The 20,124-nt window shown below is 42.2% G+C and overlaps 1 protein-coding gene across 5 annotated transcripts in view; it reads right to left on the reverse strand.

The window, feature by feature from the left end:
• Window positions 1–20,124, reverse strand: part of bnc2 (basonuclin zinc finger protein 2) — a 154,608-nt gene that overhangs the window by 87,426 nt on the left and 47,058 nt on the right. For 2 of the 5 annotated variants that reach the window (XM_079336877.1, XM_079336876.1), the window contains exons 1-2: window positions 2,354–2,786; window positions 1,118–1,489 (exon numbers count right to left, since the gene is read on the reverse strand). In XM_079336877.1, the coding sequence (XP_079193003.1) occupies window positions 1,118–1,489; window positions 2,354–2,611 (630 nt within the window). In that variant the 5' untranslated portion in view covers window positions 2,612–2,786. Of the gene's footprint in view, window positions 1–1,117; window positions 1,490–2,353; window positions 2,788–20,124 lie in introns of those variants that run through there. The other 3 variants (XM_079336878.1, XM_079336880.1, XM_079336879.1) reach the window with 2 other exon arrangements.

Here is a 20,124-nt window from a genome sequence, read left to right on the forward strand (position 1 = left end):
AACATAACTTTCCTATCATGTAAAACACAGAACCGCGTCGGAGCTGTTGCGCAAGAGCCGATGTGGCCTGTGTGTGTAACAGCGTGTGCATGGTACGGACCGAGAGCCTGCAGGTCCCGCTATGATTAACTGCAACCTAACAACCATCCTTTATCTTTACTGACTCTCCCTCACACGAGTGCGCGCGAACGAACGGACGCGCACACACGTACAAAAAAACCACATAGACACTCTCTCTTCTCTTCCCTCGTCATATTTGACATTTATCAAAACGGAACCAGTAAATCTGCTGTCTCTAAAATAAGACGGTCTTACTTGGGGACGTCTTTGGCTGAACAAAAGCAAACTCGAGTAAAATTCAGTGTAACATCCACGATAACAGACGGAAAAATATAGGGAAGAAATGTTGACATGCAGGCTGTCTGTTATCATTATTACTTCTCCAGACAAGCCTGTGTTCGCTCACGGCTTCTCTGCTGCTATGTAGCCGCGCGAGGGGCTTCCCGCCTCGGCCACATGAAGTCAATTAGCCGGTCCCACAGGGGAGCCCCTGCCCGGGTCTTTATCGGCACTGAGGTTACCAAAACACTGCTAGTGCTTGCTTTTAAACTCCACACCGCTCATAGAGCAATTATGGAGACTTAAGCATGTATGTAACGAAGCAGGACAAGGGATAATCCATCAAAGGGGGAAACAACTGAACCATGAAAATGTCCGATTAAAACGTGTTTTTTTTCTCTGTTTTTACAAAAACACAAATAAGCTATTTTTTTTATTTTATTTTATGGAGTAGAAAAATAACTAAATGGACTAAAATAGTTGGTAAAACAACAACATGAGAACACACACAAGACACAACGTGGTCTTTTTGTAATGTGGAGAAGAAGTTCTAAAAATGAAGAACTCTCAATTTGAAATATCACATACAAAACCACCCCTTACCTCCATAATTACACACACACACACCTACTTACACACGAACAAACGCTCTCTTTTCACACAGAATCACAACTGAAATCATCTTAACACACACTGAGAGAAGAAAAATAAAAGTTTGTTCTCTGATTAGAAAGTGAGACGGAGAAGGTAAAGGATGGTGTGGTTGAAGCTGACGTACCTGCTGGGACATTCTGTAGAGGAGGTTGCTGTCAGTGCTCTGCTGCTGCCATGTCCCCATGAAGCCCGGCTGCTCAGCACTAGGCGGTCTGGTGCTGAACTGCATGGAGCTTTCGCCTGCTCCCTTAGAGCTGCTGCAAACGATGCTAACGCCACCCAGACCACTTCTGCTGCTGCTGCTGCTGCTGGAGGTGGTGGTGATCGTGGTGCTGCTACTGTGGCTACTGGATGGGATGCTCGTGCTAACGCCAGCAGTGCCGGTGGGTCTATCAGACTTAGCTGGAGGTGGCCTGGGCAGCTCAGGGTCTGTGGTGGGCTCTTGTGGGACTGTGTCGCACTCACTGCCTCTCACATCCAACTCTGCCTCCTCGGACTTGGACAGAGAGAGAGGGGGAGACAGAGAGAGAGAGAGAGGGAGGGGAAGGAGGGATGTGGGAGTGTGAAGGAGGAGAGAAAAAAAACAGTCAGTGAAGGTTGGTTTTTTTGGGGTCTTGTTGGCTTTTTTCTCCTCCTGCTTCTCGAGGAGGATAACAGTAAGAGGGGAGTAGAGAAAAGTGGATGTGTGTGAGGTTTCTTGGCAGCTCTGGAGTGTGAAGTTAATTCTCAAGAAGAAAGAGAGAAAAAGAGGGCTCGCAGTGAATTTCCTTGGGGGCCTCGTCTCTCGGACAGGGCAGGATGAGGTGAGGAGGGATGAGGTGAGGGCGGATGGAGGTGAGCTGATGAGAAGGTGAGCAAGAACGGAGTTAAAGAAAGAAGAGGGGGGTTATGGGAATTAGTGAGGGGGGTGCATCAAACTCGACGGCCTCAGTTTTTGCTTTAATCTATCTGTCAGTCATTTTGCACTTGAACCTCAAGTCAAACACACTATGACACAAAACACACAATGAAACACATGTTGACCTGATTGTGAGCATGCACACACTATGACACCGATATAAAGCACTTGTAAAATACATGTTTTAAAAGTAGAAAGAAAAATGTGAAAAAACTGAAAAGATATCATCAGAACACTTAAAACCCAACACATGCACAATTAAGCAAATGTTATTTTGTGTTATTTATAAAAAAAAATCTGAATTTTTAAACAAAAATAAACAGTTACACAGAAATGATTCCAAAAAGAAATTTGAACAAAGTAATACAAATGTCAACATTTTAAAAAGCAAAGTAAAAGTCCCAAGGAAAACGCCTTAAAAAGCAACCACTCCAGCCAATAAAATGCATGAATGTCTCTTACCATCAATTCTGTGTCTGTCCCAGCAAAGTGAAGATGAGGTGTGGGAGTGAGCCACCAGCTATCCAGCTCTCCCTGCCTCCCGCGTCTCTCTCTCTCTCTCCCTCCCTTTCTGTGTGTCCCTCTCTCGATGTCTGCGCTGCCTGTCCTCTCTCTCTCTCTCTCCCTCGGACTCCTCTGTACTCCGCTGCAGCCGCTGAGGAACTGAGCTGAGCGCCTGAGCCTCTGTGTGTGTGTGTGCGTGTGTGTTAGGGCAAGCATGTGAGAGCGATTGAGTGAGAGTGAGAGAGAAAGACGGTCTCTCTCTCTCTGAGTGTCTGTGTGTATAAGAGAGCAGGCGAGAGAGTGTGTGAGTGTGTGTGTCGGGCCGGTGCAGGCTCAACTGAGTCAACTGTGCTGCTCCACTCTGAGATGCTCAATGACATCGCGCTGCACGCTTCCTCCCTCTCTCTCTCTCACACACACACACAGACACACACACACACACATACATATAACACACAGACACACAAACACTCCTCCCCTGCCACGGGGAGAGAGGAGGGGGCAAGAACCATGTCAGAGAAGGAGAAGGGATGGAGGGAGGGAGGGTGAGAGTTTGTCCCCCTGCCTTATTACCATTTGCGCTGTGAGTGGCGGGCACGTCTCAGAGCAACCTTAGTTATCCAGCGGGACTATCCCACAACACACACACACACACACACAAGTACAAGGTGCTTTGCTAAAGAGCTCAGTTTCTACCTTTAAAAAAATAACAACAGCTTGAAGAAAAGCATCACCTTTGCAGCCAGCTGTTAAGTGTTTGTTTCTTTGTTCAAAAAATTAAAAAGCAGGATTCGTTTTTACAGAAAGCTTCTTTGATCACTGAAGAATTTTTTTTATTTTTGACTTTGTAGAGCAACAGTAGAAAATAAACAGAAAAACAAATAAAAATGATCAATAGAATTATGTCTCCCCCCCCCCAAAAAAATGGAGCCTTTGTTTGATTTTCTGCCTCCAATGAAAGACTAAAGGAACGCAGGCAGGCTGCCACCAGCATGCATATGAACACACACACACGCATATACAGAGATAACACCCCCCCCCCCCCCAACCCCCCCGTGGAGGCTCTCAGATTTTAATTAAGAAAAAAATGAGGAAGAGCTTCCATTTTAGCCAAATTGGTCCCCACAGCAGCAAAGGTAAGGGAATAAAATGAGGAATGGAGGAGTAAAGGGAGGCAGACATGGAGAAAAAGACACACAGGAGGATATAATTGAAAAAAAAAAAGAAAGAGGAAGGAGATCTATGCTTCCTTTGACACAGCATAGGACACATCTCAAACAATGAAGACATCCCTTCTCCCCACTTCCTCCTTTTTCCTTTAAATCTCCCCTCTCCAGTCTGTCTTTTCAACCCCCCATTATTAGAGCAATGACAGAGCAGGTGCCTCAGTCCATAGCGAGAGGGAGATGTCACTGTGATCTTTTTCCATTGCCATGAACAAAAGAGAACTTCTCTCCTCAGCTGCATTAAATGGCTTCCGATATATAAAGTCACTTTAAAATGTGTGGCAAATTGCTGCAGACAGGTGCTGGGATGTCTCGGTTAAAAGCCTTTTGTACGGTGTGCTAATGGCAGTATAGTGTTAACCTTCCCTGAGATTACACCAGTCGTTACTGTGATACAAGGATTTCTGCTAGCAGGGAGAAAAGTGTGTGGAGTCTCGTACACTTTGGAAATGTGCTATTGTGTCTTTTGTCTCAAGCCAAATTTACATTTTAATCTTTTACTTTTGTCTCCAATTATGTTTTTCTCCACTTCTTCTCTTAACCTTGCTCTGTCTCTCTTTTACTCAACCGTAATACTTTTCTTCTTCCATTCATTTATCTTTTCCTTACTGGCCCTCGTCTCGTCAGGAGCCACAAGCTGCCTTGTCGTAAAAGGCGTAATGTGTCAACTCCTGTCCATGTGTCGCACGCTCTGCTCTTAACAACTTATTGAAAAGATAATGCATGAGGCTTCGGCTAATTATATTAAGTGACAATTTAGCTGCCGTGGCTCCTTTTTTGCTTTCCAGCTCTTCTCTCTCTCTCTCTCTTGGCTGTAAATGTGCGAGTCTGTGGCTCTGTCGAGTGGCACTCAGTGTTTCAAGTCAAGCTGGTGGCTCAGCTCTCTGACCCGGCTGGTTAATGGCTGTTATTTGTGGGAGGGAGGAACGGACTCTGCCAATATTACCCCCCCCCCCCCTTTCCCCCCTTGCATTTGCTGATGGTAATGGCGGTGATGACAGAGGAAATGATGGAAACATTTAGGAGGAAAACGGGAAGGAAGAAGGAACTGGGGAGATGAAAAAACACTAGAGAAGAGGAAGGGGTTGAAAAAAGGGGATCCAGAGGCTCCTTTATTAAAACTATTATTGTGCAGGACTTGAGAATTCCCCCTGGGGCAGGGGTCCATGTCGAAGCCCATATAATTAACTAGAGGCTCAGCTACGGATCAATTACCAGACAAGCAAGTGATAGCCGAATCAATGGAAGATCATCAGGCTCGTTATCAGTGTTGCAACTCATTAGAGGAAAAGTGAGGTAGAGAAAGAGGAAAAGAGAAAAGGGGGATGGAGGGGGCTGAGAGAGGAGAAGAGGGCAGGATTGGTGGCAGTGTCTTAGCCAAGGAGAGGTGGGTGTGTGGGCGTGCTTTGTGTGTGCGCAGTGACACGGTGAGTCCAGGGTGACAGAGTGCAGCCTGCTCTATAGCAACACTCACTGAGGCTTGTACAGATCAATACGAGGGTGTGCACCAGGTTAAAGCTCTTCCACAGCATCCTTATCCCCGACGACTCACACAGTCTGAGGAACAGTCACACAACCCCAGCAACCAATAGAGGGATCATCAAGATAAAGAGTTGCATAGTGACGTCTACATTCCCATAATATATTCCCTAAAAGGTTACCCATGATCCCAGAGATGTCACAAGGTGTCATGAGTTCATTCCTTGGAGCAGATTAAAAAATCAAAGCAATGGTCACTATTTTAATTGTTGGAGTTTGCTCTGCTCTAAATACTGGTCAAAGTTTGTACCTGATGTTGTGGAAAGGCTGACAAAATAATAGAATTAAAGCAAGCAAACAGCAAAGGTGTTAGGCAAATGCCTGTAAATTAAATTTCTTAAGTGGATCAACAAACATTAAAGAGGACATATTAGGCAATTTTCCACCTTTTTAAACAGTCCCTTGTGGTCTAAATGATACATCCGTGCTATGCTTTGGACAAAATATAACATGTATCAAGAGAAGGTTTGTTACCCTGTATAAACCAGCTCTCTCAGAACGCTCCGTTTTGGTGCGTGTGTGTCTCTTTAAATGTAATAAGACCCCTTGAGTGTTGTCCATAGACATTACTCCTCTGTAGCAAGAATAAAAATGGTGGAACACCTATGCAAACGTTTTTGCTCTAGGCTGGGGGTGGAGTCCATGGGTAGAGATAGCAGGGGAGGGGAGGGTATAACTTTTTTTTACCAGAATCCGACTTGTGATGTCACAAGTTGAGACATTTTGAAACAGAGGATTTTTCTCTGTGTGGGAAGACTCATGCAGACCACCGAAAAAGGACTGGATGGCTTTATTTCAAATTTTGTGGATCAATAGACACTCTGGTTACCCAAAAAAATGTTGAAAAACACTGTAAAAGTGGATTTGTCATAATAGGTCCCCTTTCACAAAGGCCTACAGCAGTTCCTTACTTAATTTGTTTTGACATTACGTTGTCATTTGTTGAATACCCGAGATGAACAGATTTATGCTTGCATTGTAAAACTTAAAGTCATCTCATGTCCACCTAGTGATTTTTTTTAGGGCACCAGCGTCTTTTTTAAAAATTGTTTTTAATGAGTGTAGAGTGTTTGCAGCAGAAAGCGTCCGTCGAGAGAAGAAGTGCAGCGTCCAGCGTCTTATCTTCCAAGCACTCCGCCTTTTTGGAGTCTTTTGACTTGACAGAAAGGCGCTGTTGACTTCACTGCTGTTCTTTTCCTAATCTGTGATATTCCCAGTAGTTTTGCCACCTATGGATCGTTTCTTGGACCCACATTCTCCTTGCTCCGTGTCTGATCGGGAAATTAAGGATCTCAAATAAACATGCAGTAAAAAGTAACGAAGCCGTGTTGTTCAGACAATGCACATGACAATGTACTTCTTGCACAAACGCTTTATGCAAGAAGTACTAAGCGCACAGCCAGCTCTTTTCTTCCCAAATAGACGCTAGGTGGACACGGGGGCTTAGCAATGTACCACGGCTGTGTTTGGTTAAATGTATTTATTCATAATACTGTACAACATTTTCTTTCTCCTGTTGGTATTCTAATGCTGTTCTTTCTCTTTTAAGTATGGTTTTATTTGGTTTATTTTCTTCCGAACAGCACACTATAAATTGTACAATATAATATATTTGTACTGTGTCTGACAGTGCTTCTCTTATCTGTGTAAATGAATGCAAAGCAGCGAAATCTTGATTTGTATCACTGTCAGCTACTTAACATCAGTTACACAAGCGCCGGATAATGTAATACATATTTTTTCCCCTAATTGGTGTGAATTCATGTGATGTGCTTTGCACTGTGTTTAAAATTAATCTGTCTAAGTGGAAGTTTTAATGCAGATTTAACAGTTAGAATAAAAGTAGAGTTTGTGTACAGAGTAAAAGTTAGACTTCAAACCACCTTGACCTGCTGTTACACTTTTTATTCTTTGACCATCATCTAAAAGTGGGTTTCAGAAGGCACCCTCCATCACTGAGCCGCTATTATTCCCATCAAGCCTCTCAGCACTGCTGTTTGTTTCCCAAACACTGGCATCTAATGGGTCAAATAGCAAAGAAATTGGGTGAGACAGCACAGAGCAGTTAAACAAGTCTCAAAAGAATCACTTCACCTCTCTATGCTCTTAAGTCTTGAGAGGCAAAGCGCCTTCATTTTTTTAATTTTTTATGCAAAGTAAGAAACCATTGTTATCAAAACAGCAAAACTTTCACTTTTCCTTAAGAATCCACAATTATCTTCACTGTTATTTTCCTGTATTTTGTTTTCTTTCAGTTTTTTTTAAAGGTGGGAAATGTTTCACGGTTGGATATAAAACTGAACGAACTGAAATTGGCCTATTACACACTAAAACACGGGCTAATGGAAGGACAGCAGCAGATTGAGAGAAGAAAGTGGAACAACATAATTTGTGTAGGGATGGTGATTATCTGCCGCAGAAACAAATGGCGAGCACACAAGGCTTGATGAGTGTCTCTATTGCTGAGGAAGATGTATTCAGAGAGAACACTAGTTCACTTCAGGTTGCACATGTTTTTGAAATCAAAACTTTTTTTTCCCAAATTAAATGTTGTGAGTTTTTGTGGTCCATTTGAGGTCAAATGATTTGAAATGAATAGGGCAGAACAATAATAATCATGCTTTTACACTGGTGGGAAGTGGCATTTCCAACAGAGAGTGAGTGCACTCTTTGTACAGTACACCAGAGACATAAGCAGGAGCACATGGCTAAGGGCTGCTGCTATCAGTGACCTGATTTATAGGCATACAAGGATGCTCACACACACAGGGTCAGACAGGCCGTGTGTTTGTGTGTGTGTGTGTGTGTGTGTGTGTGTGTGTGTGTGTGTGTGTGCATGTGACAGGGAGTTGCGTGTCGATCAGATGGCACAGGGATAGAAGTGTCACTGTTCTGCTACCACTACAGGGCCACAAGACATCATATGACACCGAAGGGAACAGCCCTCTGCTTGTGATAACGGCAGAGACGGAGGCAGGGAGACACAGAAGAGGGCACCCAAAGGTCTCAGAGAGAACCACATGATTTTGTGTGTCAGTGAGCACTGCAATCTGGCATCACAGAAAAAGAGCACCTTTGTGAGAAACACGACAGTTTTGTCTTCTTATGAGTTATCTATCATATTATTGCATTACGACAAAGAAAATGGCAAAAGGTTAGAGGCCAGTGGAAAGGTTTGCGTATGCCTTGTCAACTGTGATCTAATGACACATGCTATGTATCAAGTGCTGCACATACTGGTTTACGTTTTTTATTCCGAGAATGGGAAGACTCCACTCATGAGGTCAGGAGACCACGGCTACAATTTTAACAGCGCCAACACTACACTACAATACACTAATCTACACACATACGCACGTGCGCGCGCACACACACACACACACACACACACACACACACACACACACACACTTATCCAGTACACATGTACACCTCTGACCCTGCAGGCATCAGCTGACCAGCTCATTGTTCTTCCCAACAAATCTTACAGAAAACTGTGGGTTGCTCTTTCTCTACCTTTCCTATACTTTCACACACTAACACACTCTTCACACAGTGTAACACTTCACATAGAGCCTTCAGTTAATCTGCCAAACCAATTACTCAGACTGCAAATCCTAATTTTCTCTATCTTCGGACCTCTTATTTTATTTATGTAATTTCAGAAAATAGTTAAAGATCTCTATTTGATTTGCATTGCAATAATTATTCATGGGACCAATTGTGCAATAGCATGTCCCTCCTTATAATGCACTGTGTGCATGATAGTGTTCATACAGTTAATTCAGACTTACATCTTGAAGTTACTGGCTCTTTTTAACTATTTGTATAATTTATTTTTACATTCTTATCTAATTGAGTTTGGCACTGTGTGATTTTCTTTTTCTATCCTGCTTTGCTACTGTAACACTAACACTTGTAAAAGTGGTACTTTAACATTGTAAATTTCTTATTTTATCTTAACAAGACACTGGAGTCCATCCAATACTAAATCAAACAAGTCCTAAAATCTTCAAAACTCAGATTACTTCTGAAAGGAGGTTTGTTATCCATGGCAACCAAGGCTTCTAGACCAAAACAACTGTGCACAGAGCGAGAAACTTTTCCGAGAATAGGTGTTGGATGAGCCATTGCTGAGGACATTAACCTGCCATATTACTGCACCCCAATTGAGGTCTTTAGTAATGTATAAAATATCAGAAAATAACACTTGATTATTAAAATGTCAATGTATGTGGTTTTCTAGTTGTCTTTTTTGAAGGACTGAGTGCAGCACTTCATGCTATGACCTTCACCTCACTGACTTACTGTCTGTCACAATGTAGGTCTGAAGAGTCAGAGCTAGGATAACTTATGAGGTTTGTAGATATTTTGCTGTACACGTAAGTAAAGAGAGTAAAGGTAAAAGCAGAAGAAGAAGAGGTTCCAACACTTGCTCATTGACTGAGGCAGTGTGAGGCTGTTTCAACATGTATAACATCCATCCTTTTTCTCTTTCTCCCTCTTCTCTCCTCTGCTAACTCCACAGCCCTCCACACTCACACTTGGATAATTCTCTTCTAATCATCTCTGGCTCTTCTCCTCATTTACCCCCCTCATGTCTCCCTCCCGCCCTTCCACTTTCTCCCTTCTCACCTCATCAGACAGGCCTCCACCTCACCCCTTCGCTGCTTCCATCCCCTCGCTGCTGTCCTCTCTCACTGACCCGTGCTCCCCCCCAGTCACAGGGCGTTGTGTCTCTACCTGCCAGGCTCCCTGACAGCCCCGCGTCCCCCCCTCACCCCCTGAGAGGAGACCGCCTGCCCATCCGGAACGCTGCCCGTGGCAACCCTGCCAGCGCCCCCATTGTACATTCCCACCTCCCCATCACTACCACCACCAACCCATCTCCTCCTAAACCAGCCCTGAGAGTTTGACAAAGTCGTCTCCTCTCTTTGGAAACTTCTCATCTCTCTGTCTCTCATTATTCTTTGTTTTTACTCTTTTTCTCTTTTTCATTCGAACATTTTCTCCCCTCTGACCTCTTTAATTCATCTTTTTAGCTTTCTGCTCCCTTTGACGTTCACTGAATCTTCTCACTGAGGCCTGGAGAAAAGAAAGGGTGGTGTCAGTGGTTCTTATATTGACCTTTACTGTATATCCATTTGCTTGAGGATCGCCGTTTGTTGAAGAGCCACAAAAAAAGAAGTACAGCAGAAATAGAATGAAATATATTAATTATACTTCAACCATTGACAATGTAGTTTTCCCCCACATCGGGTATTGTGTTTTATATGGGGAGGAGTGCTCGTTTCATTGGCTTCCAATGAATGTTTAATTGTGAATACAGTTAAAGGTGACAGCTTCTTACAGCTGGTCATCCCATTAACTTTTCTTGAAGCTCATTTTAACCTTTAGAATTTTTTTAAAGCCATCCCTGTCTCCTTTGAACTACATGTATATATATAACTTAGTTTGAAATTTCCAGTATGGCGACGTGGCAGACAGGTAGTCCTGCAGATGCTCAAGGTTACTTTGTGACTTTGGTTTGATCTTTCCTCAACCTTTATCAAGTGATGGCTTGATAAATGATAACAGCTCTCTATGATAAAAGCTTAAACTACAATCATCTCTTTTAGATGATTTTACTTATCTGCTTTACGTCAATATCTTTTCATTCTTTTTATAATCTGTCAAGACTGTTCCTCCTTCTCTTTATGGGGAAGTGAAGTCAAACACTCTGAATTAGTTTGGTTGGTTGCTAGTTGTTTATAATTTGACAGAACATCAAGAGCTCACTAGTTTTTTTTCTTTCCTTTAACATGCTTGCTGTTTTAGTAGCATGTTAACTTCTGGGACACAGGGCTGACATAGCTTGGGTTATTTCCTGTTGCCACATCGGATGCACATTCCTGATTCCTGAGCAAAACTAGAGAAACGCTTTTCAGGAAAATCAACCCAGTTTAATCATTTATCCAGAAGCCAAGAATAAATGATTTCACAGAAATCAATGATGAGCTGGACCACATGTGAGAGCGTGACATGAGAATGTGTGAGTGAAATCTCCAGTATGTTTGGTTTCTAAGGAAGTCTTTTAAATGATACGGCTAAGGAGTCACTACTTTGAAGTATCTCAGGACATAGTCTTTAAAATTGGCAAATGAATTTGTGAAATTGTGATAAATTAAGACATTAATCCAACAAAACTCAGATTTTTCACACTGATGCTTATGTCTGGGTATGATTTAATGTCTAAATATTTCCCAAAAAGTTATCAGCATGCAGCTGTGTGTCTGCTATGAGGTGACGTATTGAAATAATGGAACTCACACGTTAAACCAGTTGGCCTTTGTGAGTAACAGGGAAGTCCACGGCTGCTTTTGATATAAATAAAAAAAATCAATGACCTCAGAAAAGTTGAGAGGCAGTCCAAAGAGCTGTGTACCATCTGAATCCAGCTTGAAAACAAATGCAGTGCTGGGTGTGAGGGAGGAAGATGGGAACAAAAAACATGTGCACTACATTAGTGAGGAGAGTCTTTATTTATGGCGCACACATGACAAGGAACATAACCGCTAACAACACGACAAACACACAAACACGTGCGACTCTCGCCAGCCAAAAAAAACTCCCAAATAAATGTCACACAAATCATTCTGTGGTAGTGAAACCTCTTAGCAAACAGGCTACAAAGTTTGGGTTTAGGATTTCACTTCAAAGGATGGAGGGGAAAAAAAGACCTAAATTCTTACTCCTCGAACATCTTTCTTATGGTGTTTATTTTTTGTTAACTGTATTTACAAAGAGGAGAAAGTAGAAAGTGCAGCTTGAAAAGTAAATCTCAGACAGAAATCATCGTAGTCAATGCAGAAAGCAGAAAAAAATATGAAAAAAACAAAGATTATTATTTCACCATCAGGTTTCAATTACATGTTACAGGGGGTTAAGTGAACATCAAGTCATATTAAAGTATATAGGAGGCCACTGGCATTGGGAGACTTTGTTGAAAGCTCGAGTGTATTAACACACAGTCTTACACATGGCCAAGTTATATTATTTGATTATTACAAGCGTAGCCGCAGGTTTGGCGTGCAGGCTTTTTTCGAATTCCCGTTCTTGCCTTAGAACCACTTCCACAGAGAACAAGAACCTATTAGTCTGAAAACAGTGATGAGAGAGAGAGAGAAAGATCTGCTGTCTACATCTGGCATGCACACACGCCAGAAACCCAGCTGCGTGTGTGTTAGTGTGTGTGTGTGTGTGTGTGTGTGTGTGTGTGTGTGTGTGTGTGTGTGTGTGTGTGTGTGTGTAGAGCATGGGCATATATTCCATTTTGCATGTCTGGGTTGCATTGCTTTAATGCATAAGACACTTAAGACAGATTTAATGACAGAACCGACATGAGGCTCTGTGTAATGATGCTGCACTGTAAAAATGTAGTTTAAAAAAAGTGACTGCTGTTCATTATCCTGCAGTCACTCATAAATCGCCTGGAGCTCCTTTAATTCTTGTCCATTTCTGAGCGTTTATGTTCACTCTGCTGTCTGCGTTTCTTTCTCTTTCAGTCAATCTTTCCCACTTTGTCCTCACACACCACCACACCAGATTCTGTCACCTGTCTCTGCTTGTTCTATCACTCCCTGAGAGGCAGAGCGATGGCCACCGCATTCCCAGAGGCAAGACATAAAGGGCTGTGAATGGATGGATGGATGGCGAGGGGGACGAAACCAACGACTAAATTATTAAGTGACACTTCCCTTCGCTTTGACACACACATTCGCGTAGACAGTCTTGAGGCAGGAGGGTAAACGCATTAGAACAGTTAGCCCCATGAATGCACACGACAACTCGACTACACGCTAACTCGCGTCAAAAATCATCAAACCAGGCCTGGGGCTCTTAAAATTTTTACGCTGCTGCTTGAAGGGACGCTGTGCAGCCTGGGAGGCTTTCTGAGAGTGAGTGGCCCTGTCATCGCAGCCATCGCTGCTAATAAATAAGTAAATATGGGAGTGGAGGGGCTTAGCAGCATTGCCACAGAGTTGACAGCACCCATTCACCCTGTTTGAACATCAGCAAATAGGAATTTGCACTTGTTCATGTGTGTCTTTTTCAAGCTCCAGGGGGCTGTGTTCTGGCCACCATCTCCCCAGCTAGAGTGTGCCAAAGTGGGGCTTCATTCACTTAAGTTCCACCTGGCCTTGATTTCCTACGGACAGGTCTGGAGCACACTGGGACAGAGTTGCTCTAATTTGGTACATAAAAAGTCAGGGTGATGGGTCTTTTGGCCACCATGGACCTAACCTTTATTTTTGTCCGACATAGACATTTGGTCTATGTCACTTTTGTTAAACCATTGTTAGAAAATTCAAATAATGTATTCCTTATTCAGCCCTATAAGTGGTTACTAAGAGTGGTTACATTGTTTTGACATGTTTTAAAGAGGCCACCAGCAGACAGCACAGACGTTTGGGTACAGTTGACCAAACTGCGAAATGAAACGCTATGCTGATACTTAAGCTTCAGTAGAGAGTGTTTGTGTTCCCATAAATGTGCTCACGGTTTGTATCTGTTTCAGTGTGTATATGTGTGTGTGTGTGTGTGTGTGTGTGTGTGTGTGCTTATGTCTATCTGTGGGTATGCTCATTGTAAAGCCTGCTAATTGCAGTTGAGACTCCTTTAATTAACACAAAGAGAGGTCCCGGGGGTATGTATGGGCACTGTGAGTGTGTCATGAGTTTTTATCTCGCCAACCTGTGGGACCCAACAGCCTAATCAGAGCCTTTTAAGTTTTGCCATGTTCACACTGGAGGATTCATTGAAGACACACTTAAGTCGTGGAAATGAGACAAGCAAGGATCGTGTTGGTCTGGCTGACAAAACAAGCAAGCTATGGGAAAAAAAATGTGTTTAGAAAACCAACACTTTAAACTAAGTACACACTGCTAATGACAGTAAGAGGGCCTGTTTATTAAGGCTGTAATGGTCATCATGATAGCATAGCATTGCCTGACCATGGGCAAAAAAGGACTGCTTTGCTGATTGATGGTTTGTGTGTGGCAATTTGCTCGTTTGTCCAACAGGTTTTTCCAATGTTCAATTTATAAAAACATGGAGAATCCAGTAAAAAGCTACAATTTCCTTAAAAAGAAATTTTTTTGTGTGTTAAACATTTATCATTAATCCGTTGTTCTTGTGAGACAAAAGTAAATGTTAGCATACATCCAAATCCTAGCTAGTGTGACCGTTTGACTACATGTTACCCATTACTCCATTCATCTTTAATTAACTGGGTTAATTGTTTAACTAATAGTTAACATGTAATTTATTTCAAAAACTATTATTTAAACCTTTGACTTACGGTAAACTGTTAACATCCAAACCCTGCTCTGACATGGTGACATGGACCGCAGACAATCTGAGCAATAGCATACCACCTCCTGTACTCCAGTGATATATCAAAAAAATTGAGATTGCTTGTCGATTTTTAATACAGACAAGTGTGTATTATAGAGTCTTCTCAGTCATCATGACGACTTTTAGCTGAATGCATCTGTGGTTATCGTATCTATAAAATATGTTGAAGACAGAAAGTGTCCTAACACATGGTAGCTTACGTTATCAAATATGTTCTTATATCTTTAATGCGGCCTGATGTTTAGTCAGCATTGTGTTGTCAGTAGCTGAAAATTAAATACACAGTGAAATAATAACAATGTCTTCACAATTTGTTAACTGTATTAAGTCTCACCCTGAGCATGAAAAGGAAAATGGTAATAACGTGGATATGTTGAACGGGTTCCTATTTCGACACTAAACAGTGTAGGCCTCCATCTTTCTCTCTTCCCTCTGTCCACCCACCTAATTTCTTCATTTGTTTCTTCTCTCTCTTTAAAAAATAACTTTCCTCTTTTTATCATTCCTGCCAATTTGGACAGCGGCCCTGGTCAAAGACAGATTACACCAAGTCGCATATCAAAGCTAATCAATCTTCAGCCCCTGGAAGGCATCACTCTTCCAATGAATAATTACAGCAATCCAGTTATGAACTGCCGGTGCCAAAAATGTTGCCCCGACCATCTTTTAGGATGCTGGAACCCCTGGGTGATCAACCAATGAACTTTGAGGGGAAAGTTTGTGAGTATGAGGTTCAAGGAAAGAGAAGGCAATCACAAAAAAGAAGAAATGTAGTACTGTTTTTCCGTTTGAGAAATAATAAAGTATCTGAACTTTACTAAACACAAGTGGCACCTGGGATGGGAAGGTTGAAGGGCTGATTTGTGTGCGATCATGAGCGTGCTTTGATCCAGGGTTTCATCTGGCAGGCTTGCTGTAGTCAAACTAAGGCCAAACTCAATTTGGCTTCCATATGTCTATAGAATAGCGGAAACCTGCTATTCCACCCTCTGCTGTTAGCACACACACAGGCACAGAAAAACACACATAAAACAAGATAAAGATGATTAAACACAGAGAAAAGGGTGATATGTGAAGAGGGAAAAAACGTAGAGAGAAGTGAATGATGAATGGACAAATCATCGCGTGGGTAAAGGTGCTGCTACCAGCAGGGAGATGAGGCTCCAACCCTGCACTGTCAGTCAGTCATTTGGCTGCTGATCTTAAATACAAGAAAGTGCAGTGTGTGTGTGTGTGTGTGTGTGTGTGTGTGTGTGTGTGTGTGTGTGTGTGTTTGTGTACTTACATCAAACAGCATTGAGTGGAAAATATTGAGAGAACATTGACAAGAAACTGCTTTTCTTTCACACCAGGGAGGGAGGAAGCTGCGTTGTGCATGAGAGATGGTGGAGACTGAAGGGAGGAGAAGGATAAAGGGGGGAGATGTGTGAGTGTGTAACTGCAGGGCAGCTGTATTGAGCGGAGGAGGGTGTCATTTAGAAAGTGGCTGGCTCAGCAGTGGCCATTAGTAGCGCTGTGACACAGTGGACCGTCAAGCAAACAGATAGACAGGCGGAGGAACAGGCTTGGATGTGGGCAGACAGGCAGGCAGGGGAACAGATGAACCGGTGAAAAATCAGCAAGGGGAAGATTAAGGTTTGATTGCTTTCATTATTGATTAATACGTCAATGAGTTTTTAATCTTCATTTTTAGAAATTTTGGAGATGTTTACCATTTCTAAATGTTTTATCCAGCCAATAGTTAAAATTTGTTTATCAGCGCACAAATAAACTTGCCATTCTCACCAATAGAAATGTTCTTGAGTGATTCACATAAAAGATTATTCTAGTGATACTGCTGTGCACTGCCATAACCCTGTCAGACTTAAATGGAGAGTTGCACATAGACACAATGTCAGAACCTGGCGCCTACATTACCCACAATGCAAAATGCCAATGACTCGGTCAGAGATTTGGGTTGATTATTCTAATCGTGGCTTGTGTAGCTGTGAGCTTCATGCCAAGATGAAGACAAATGTATGACACCAGATTTTGTTTTTTCAAACTCAGTTTTCAGTTCTTCCCTTTTTATCAGACAGAATTTATTAGACTTTAGTGCTGGAAAATTAACACTGTTGAGGTATATGATGGGCAATAAATAGCTCCAAACTTTTTTTTACAGATTGAAAGAGGACCTTTAAAATTATGGGAAGACACAAATGTTAAGTAATGTGATACCTTAAGCTAAGGAAGCCTCTTATAATACCATGGTGAAAGACTAGATATTTAATACTGGAATAATAAAGTCCTGTGATAACCACAAGCTATCGAGCACTGCACCACAAATAACTGTGATTTTAAACAAAATTGAGTGAAAAGGAGAGAAAGAGCATGAAGAAACCAAGAAAATAAAAGACAACTCAAAATTACTCAAACCAGTGAAATTCCTCTTAGAGCAGAACTCGCAGTAAAGGCTAAACACTCAGTCTGGTTGTTGGCAGACGCAAAGCACAGCCAAAGACTTCAATCTGGGGCTACAAGAGCTTCACCTCACAATACGAGCTCATGTTAAAAAAACCCCAATCATAACTCGGATTCTTGTAGAGCGCGGCATGAAGTGCTGGTGATCTGATAAGACAAGCTTTATTTTTCTTGATTGTGCTTATCAAAAAACGGTGACAGATTACTGAACATCAAGCCGTAGAGAAAATCTTTATGACTTTTGACCTGGCAGCGTGTTATAACAGACACACTCAAGCTCTTGTTTTTTTTCCCCATTTTTGTCCAGTAGACTGACTGTGAGGTGAAACACTACAATCATTCCATATTTATTTGCCTGAAAGACAATCTGAGCTTTCACTTCACTTTCCCACCGGTCTGTCCAGCTGCCCCCTGCCAGAAAGCATTTTGCCGGGGACAGCGCGGTCCTACTGGAGCGGCAGGAATTCACAAACAGAAGGGGGCAAACCAAGGTTACTGAGACGGAGGGCCCAGGCACGCTCCCAAAATGAGGCAGGCGGCGACGAAGCCAGCGCAATCTGGGGTCCTTCTGCTGACTCGCCACGCTAGGACTCATGGGAAGGGAATGTGAGAGTCTATCGTCGGCCAAGTTTGGAGGAGCGAGAGACAAACTGTTCGAGGAGGACGGGGTTAGCACACGAAAGGGCTGCATGTGCGTGTGTGTGTATGTGTTCAAAAACCTTGACAAGTAAACCCTGGCTGCCATCACTCGTCACTTCTTTGTGTTGGAAAAGACCGCCTCGCCACACCCCGCGGTATTCCCGTGCAGGCCAAGTCTTCTCCCATTCCAATGAGGAGACATTAAGGGAAGAATAATCACTTTGGACGCGAGATGCCAATTTAGTCTGAACTTATTTATCTCATTTAGAGTCAGTTTGGAGGGAAAGCATGGCAAATACTGACTTCATGGTTCCCACAGACAGGGGAGGAGAGACCGCTGGCAGAACTGACGATGTTCCTCCATTGAGCTTTTTCTTCACTGTAACAAGAGAGGGGGTGACAACAGTTTGCCAAACCCTGACAACTACAATCCTGTCACTGCTCGCTGCCAGATTATCTTTGGATTTATTTTTTCAGCGAATACTTCCCGTCTAATTCAATTTTTCCTGGTTTCATGCATTAAATTCTAATGTTCAGATGCCCTGAAAAAATAATTTCACCGTCACAAACAAAGCCACACATGCACACAGATGACACGATCACCACTTCCATCTGGACCACATGATGCAAGGACCCCCCAAAACCTCATATCCTACATGGCTCTGGTTGTGCATACTAACTAGCCAGCGCAGCACCCAAAGGAGGTACAGTAATGCAACTGAAGATGGCCTCTCTTTTCATGGAGCATGCACACATGTAAGCACACACGCAAACACACCCACACATCCACATTAGGTTTAGGCTAATTAGCGCTGGTATTTTCAGGGCTTGTTTGCGCAAATTGGAAATGTGTGATGTGAATTAAAATATGGCTTGGGTTTTTTTTGTTTCCAATAAAAAAAAAAAATAGAAGGGGGTTTCACCTTGCCCCTTTGTGGGGGCTCATATGAAAGTAATTTAGTCTACAGAAAGAGGGAAATTAGAGAATAAGAAAGAGTTAGAAAGAGAGAGAGCAAGTAAAAGCTAAGAGAGAAAGACATTAATATGGAAAAGAGAGATGGGGAGACTTAGAAAGAGAGAAGAGAGATAGTGAGAGACGGAGAAAAAGGGAGAAGGAGAGACAGAGGGAGAAAAGGGGAGGGAGATAAATTCCGTTTGGCCTGGAGTGAGAGGCACTGTGGGTGTCTGAGGGCCCTCGCTGCCAGTAATTGCTTCCATATAGGACTCGTCCATGGTCACACACATTTGCACGCACACACATACACTGTTCTAGATGTAAAAAACAGACACTTGTCAGTGTAACCTTACAAAAACAACGTATACAACATTAATTTAGAATAGATAAGACTTAATCTAAATCTGCATTTCTTTAAAAAACTGCCTTCTTCTTACATTTAAATTGTTATAAAACAAAACAATGTCCATAGAGCTACTCAAGATGGGAGGAGGTACAATAAGAGGCCATCAGAGTGTTTATATAAAACATTGAATCTGAACAGAACTAGCAGAAGTTCAGATTCAGAAGTAGAAGTTTATTGCATGTCTCTGACTTGTATTGTCATGTTATAATTTGATATCTTAGAAACAGCTTTCTTTAACCAGTTTCTTGTTACTTTTACACAATTCTGAAAGACATTTTGAAAGAATTACATTGACATGACATACATACCATTACATACATCTTTTTGCACCCCAAATCTAAAAGTGATTAGAACAGGAAAGGGCTCTACAGTTGCACAGGTGCTTCCCTTTTCCCACCTGTCTCCCAGCATCAAAGCTCCTCTGTCACTTTATAAATCTTTTAACATCTTTCTCTAAAGTTCTCATTCTCACTCTGTTCCTTACAGCTGCTGTTGCTTGGCGGGAAAATGTGTGAGCAGGTGTCAATTTATACATTAGGTGTGCAGGTTAAAAAGAAAAAGTGAATTAATAGCAAATTCAATATTTAACTCTTAACATCTTTTTAAAGTAAAGTTCCAGTTTACTTACTCGTTTAATACATTTTCATATAAATATCACAAAAAAAGAAGAAGAAATTCCATGTGTTGGAGCAAAAAAGGATTATTTTAAAATGTGCCTTTTTACAAGTTAATCTTATCAGGGTTGACCAGGCCTCTAAATTAAGAGTAAGGGTGCCGCTCAGTAATCCATCGTTGGAAGTTAAAGGTCCCATATTCTTCTTTATCTGATTTTATATGCTCTTTAGTGTGTTTTCCAGGTGCCCCCCCCCCCCTCCTCAAATACAGGTTTAGTGTATATCAGGGTGCAAAGACAGTCTAGGTTTGGTGCATATTGGGGCAGGGAGAGTTGTTGTTGATTTGTGCAGCAATACAAGTTACCCGTATTTGGCGTTCTTACACAGAACAACTTCAGAGAGCAACTTCCAGTTTCATGGTGAGACATCCAACTTTGAAGAGCCATCACAATCATGTCCTTTGAGTACTCAAGCCAAAGAACTGTCTTTCTTCA

This window comes from Symphodus melops (genome assembly GCF_947650265.1).
Source record: "Symphodus melops genome assembly, chromosome: 2".
Classification (NCBI taxonomy): domain Eukaryota; kingdom Metazoa; phylum Chordata; class Actinopteri; order Labriformes; family Labridae; genus Symphodus; species Symphodus melops.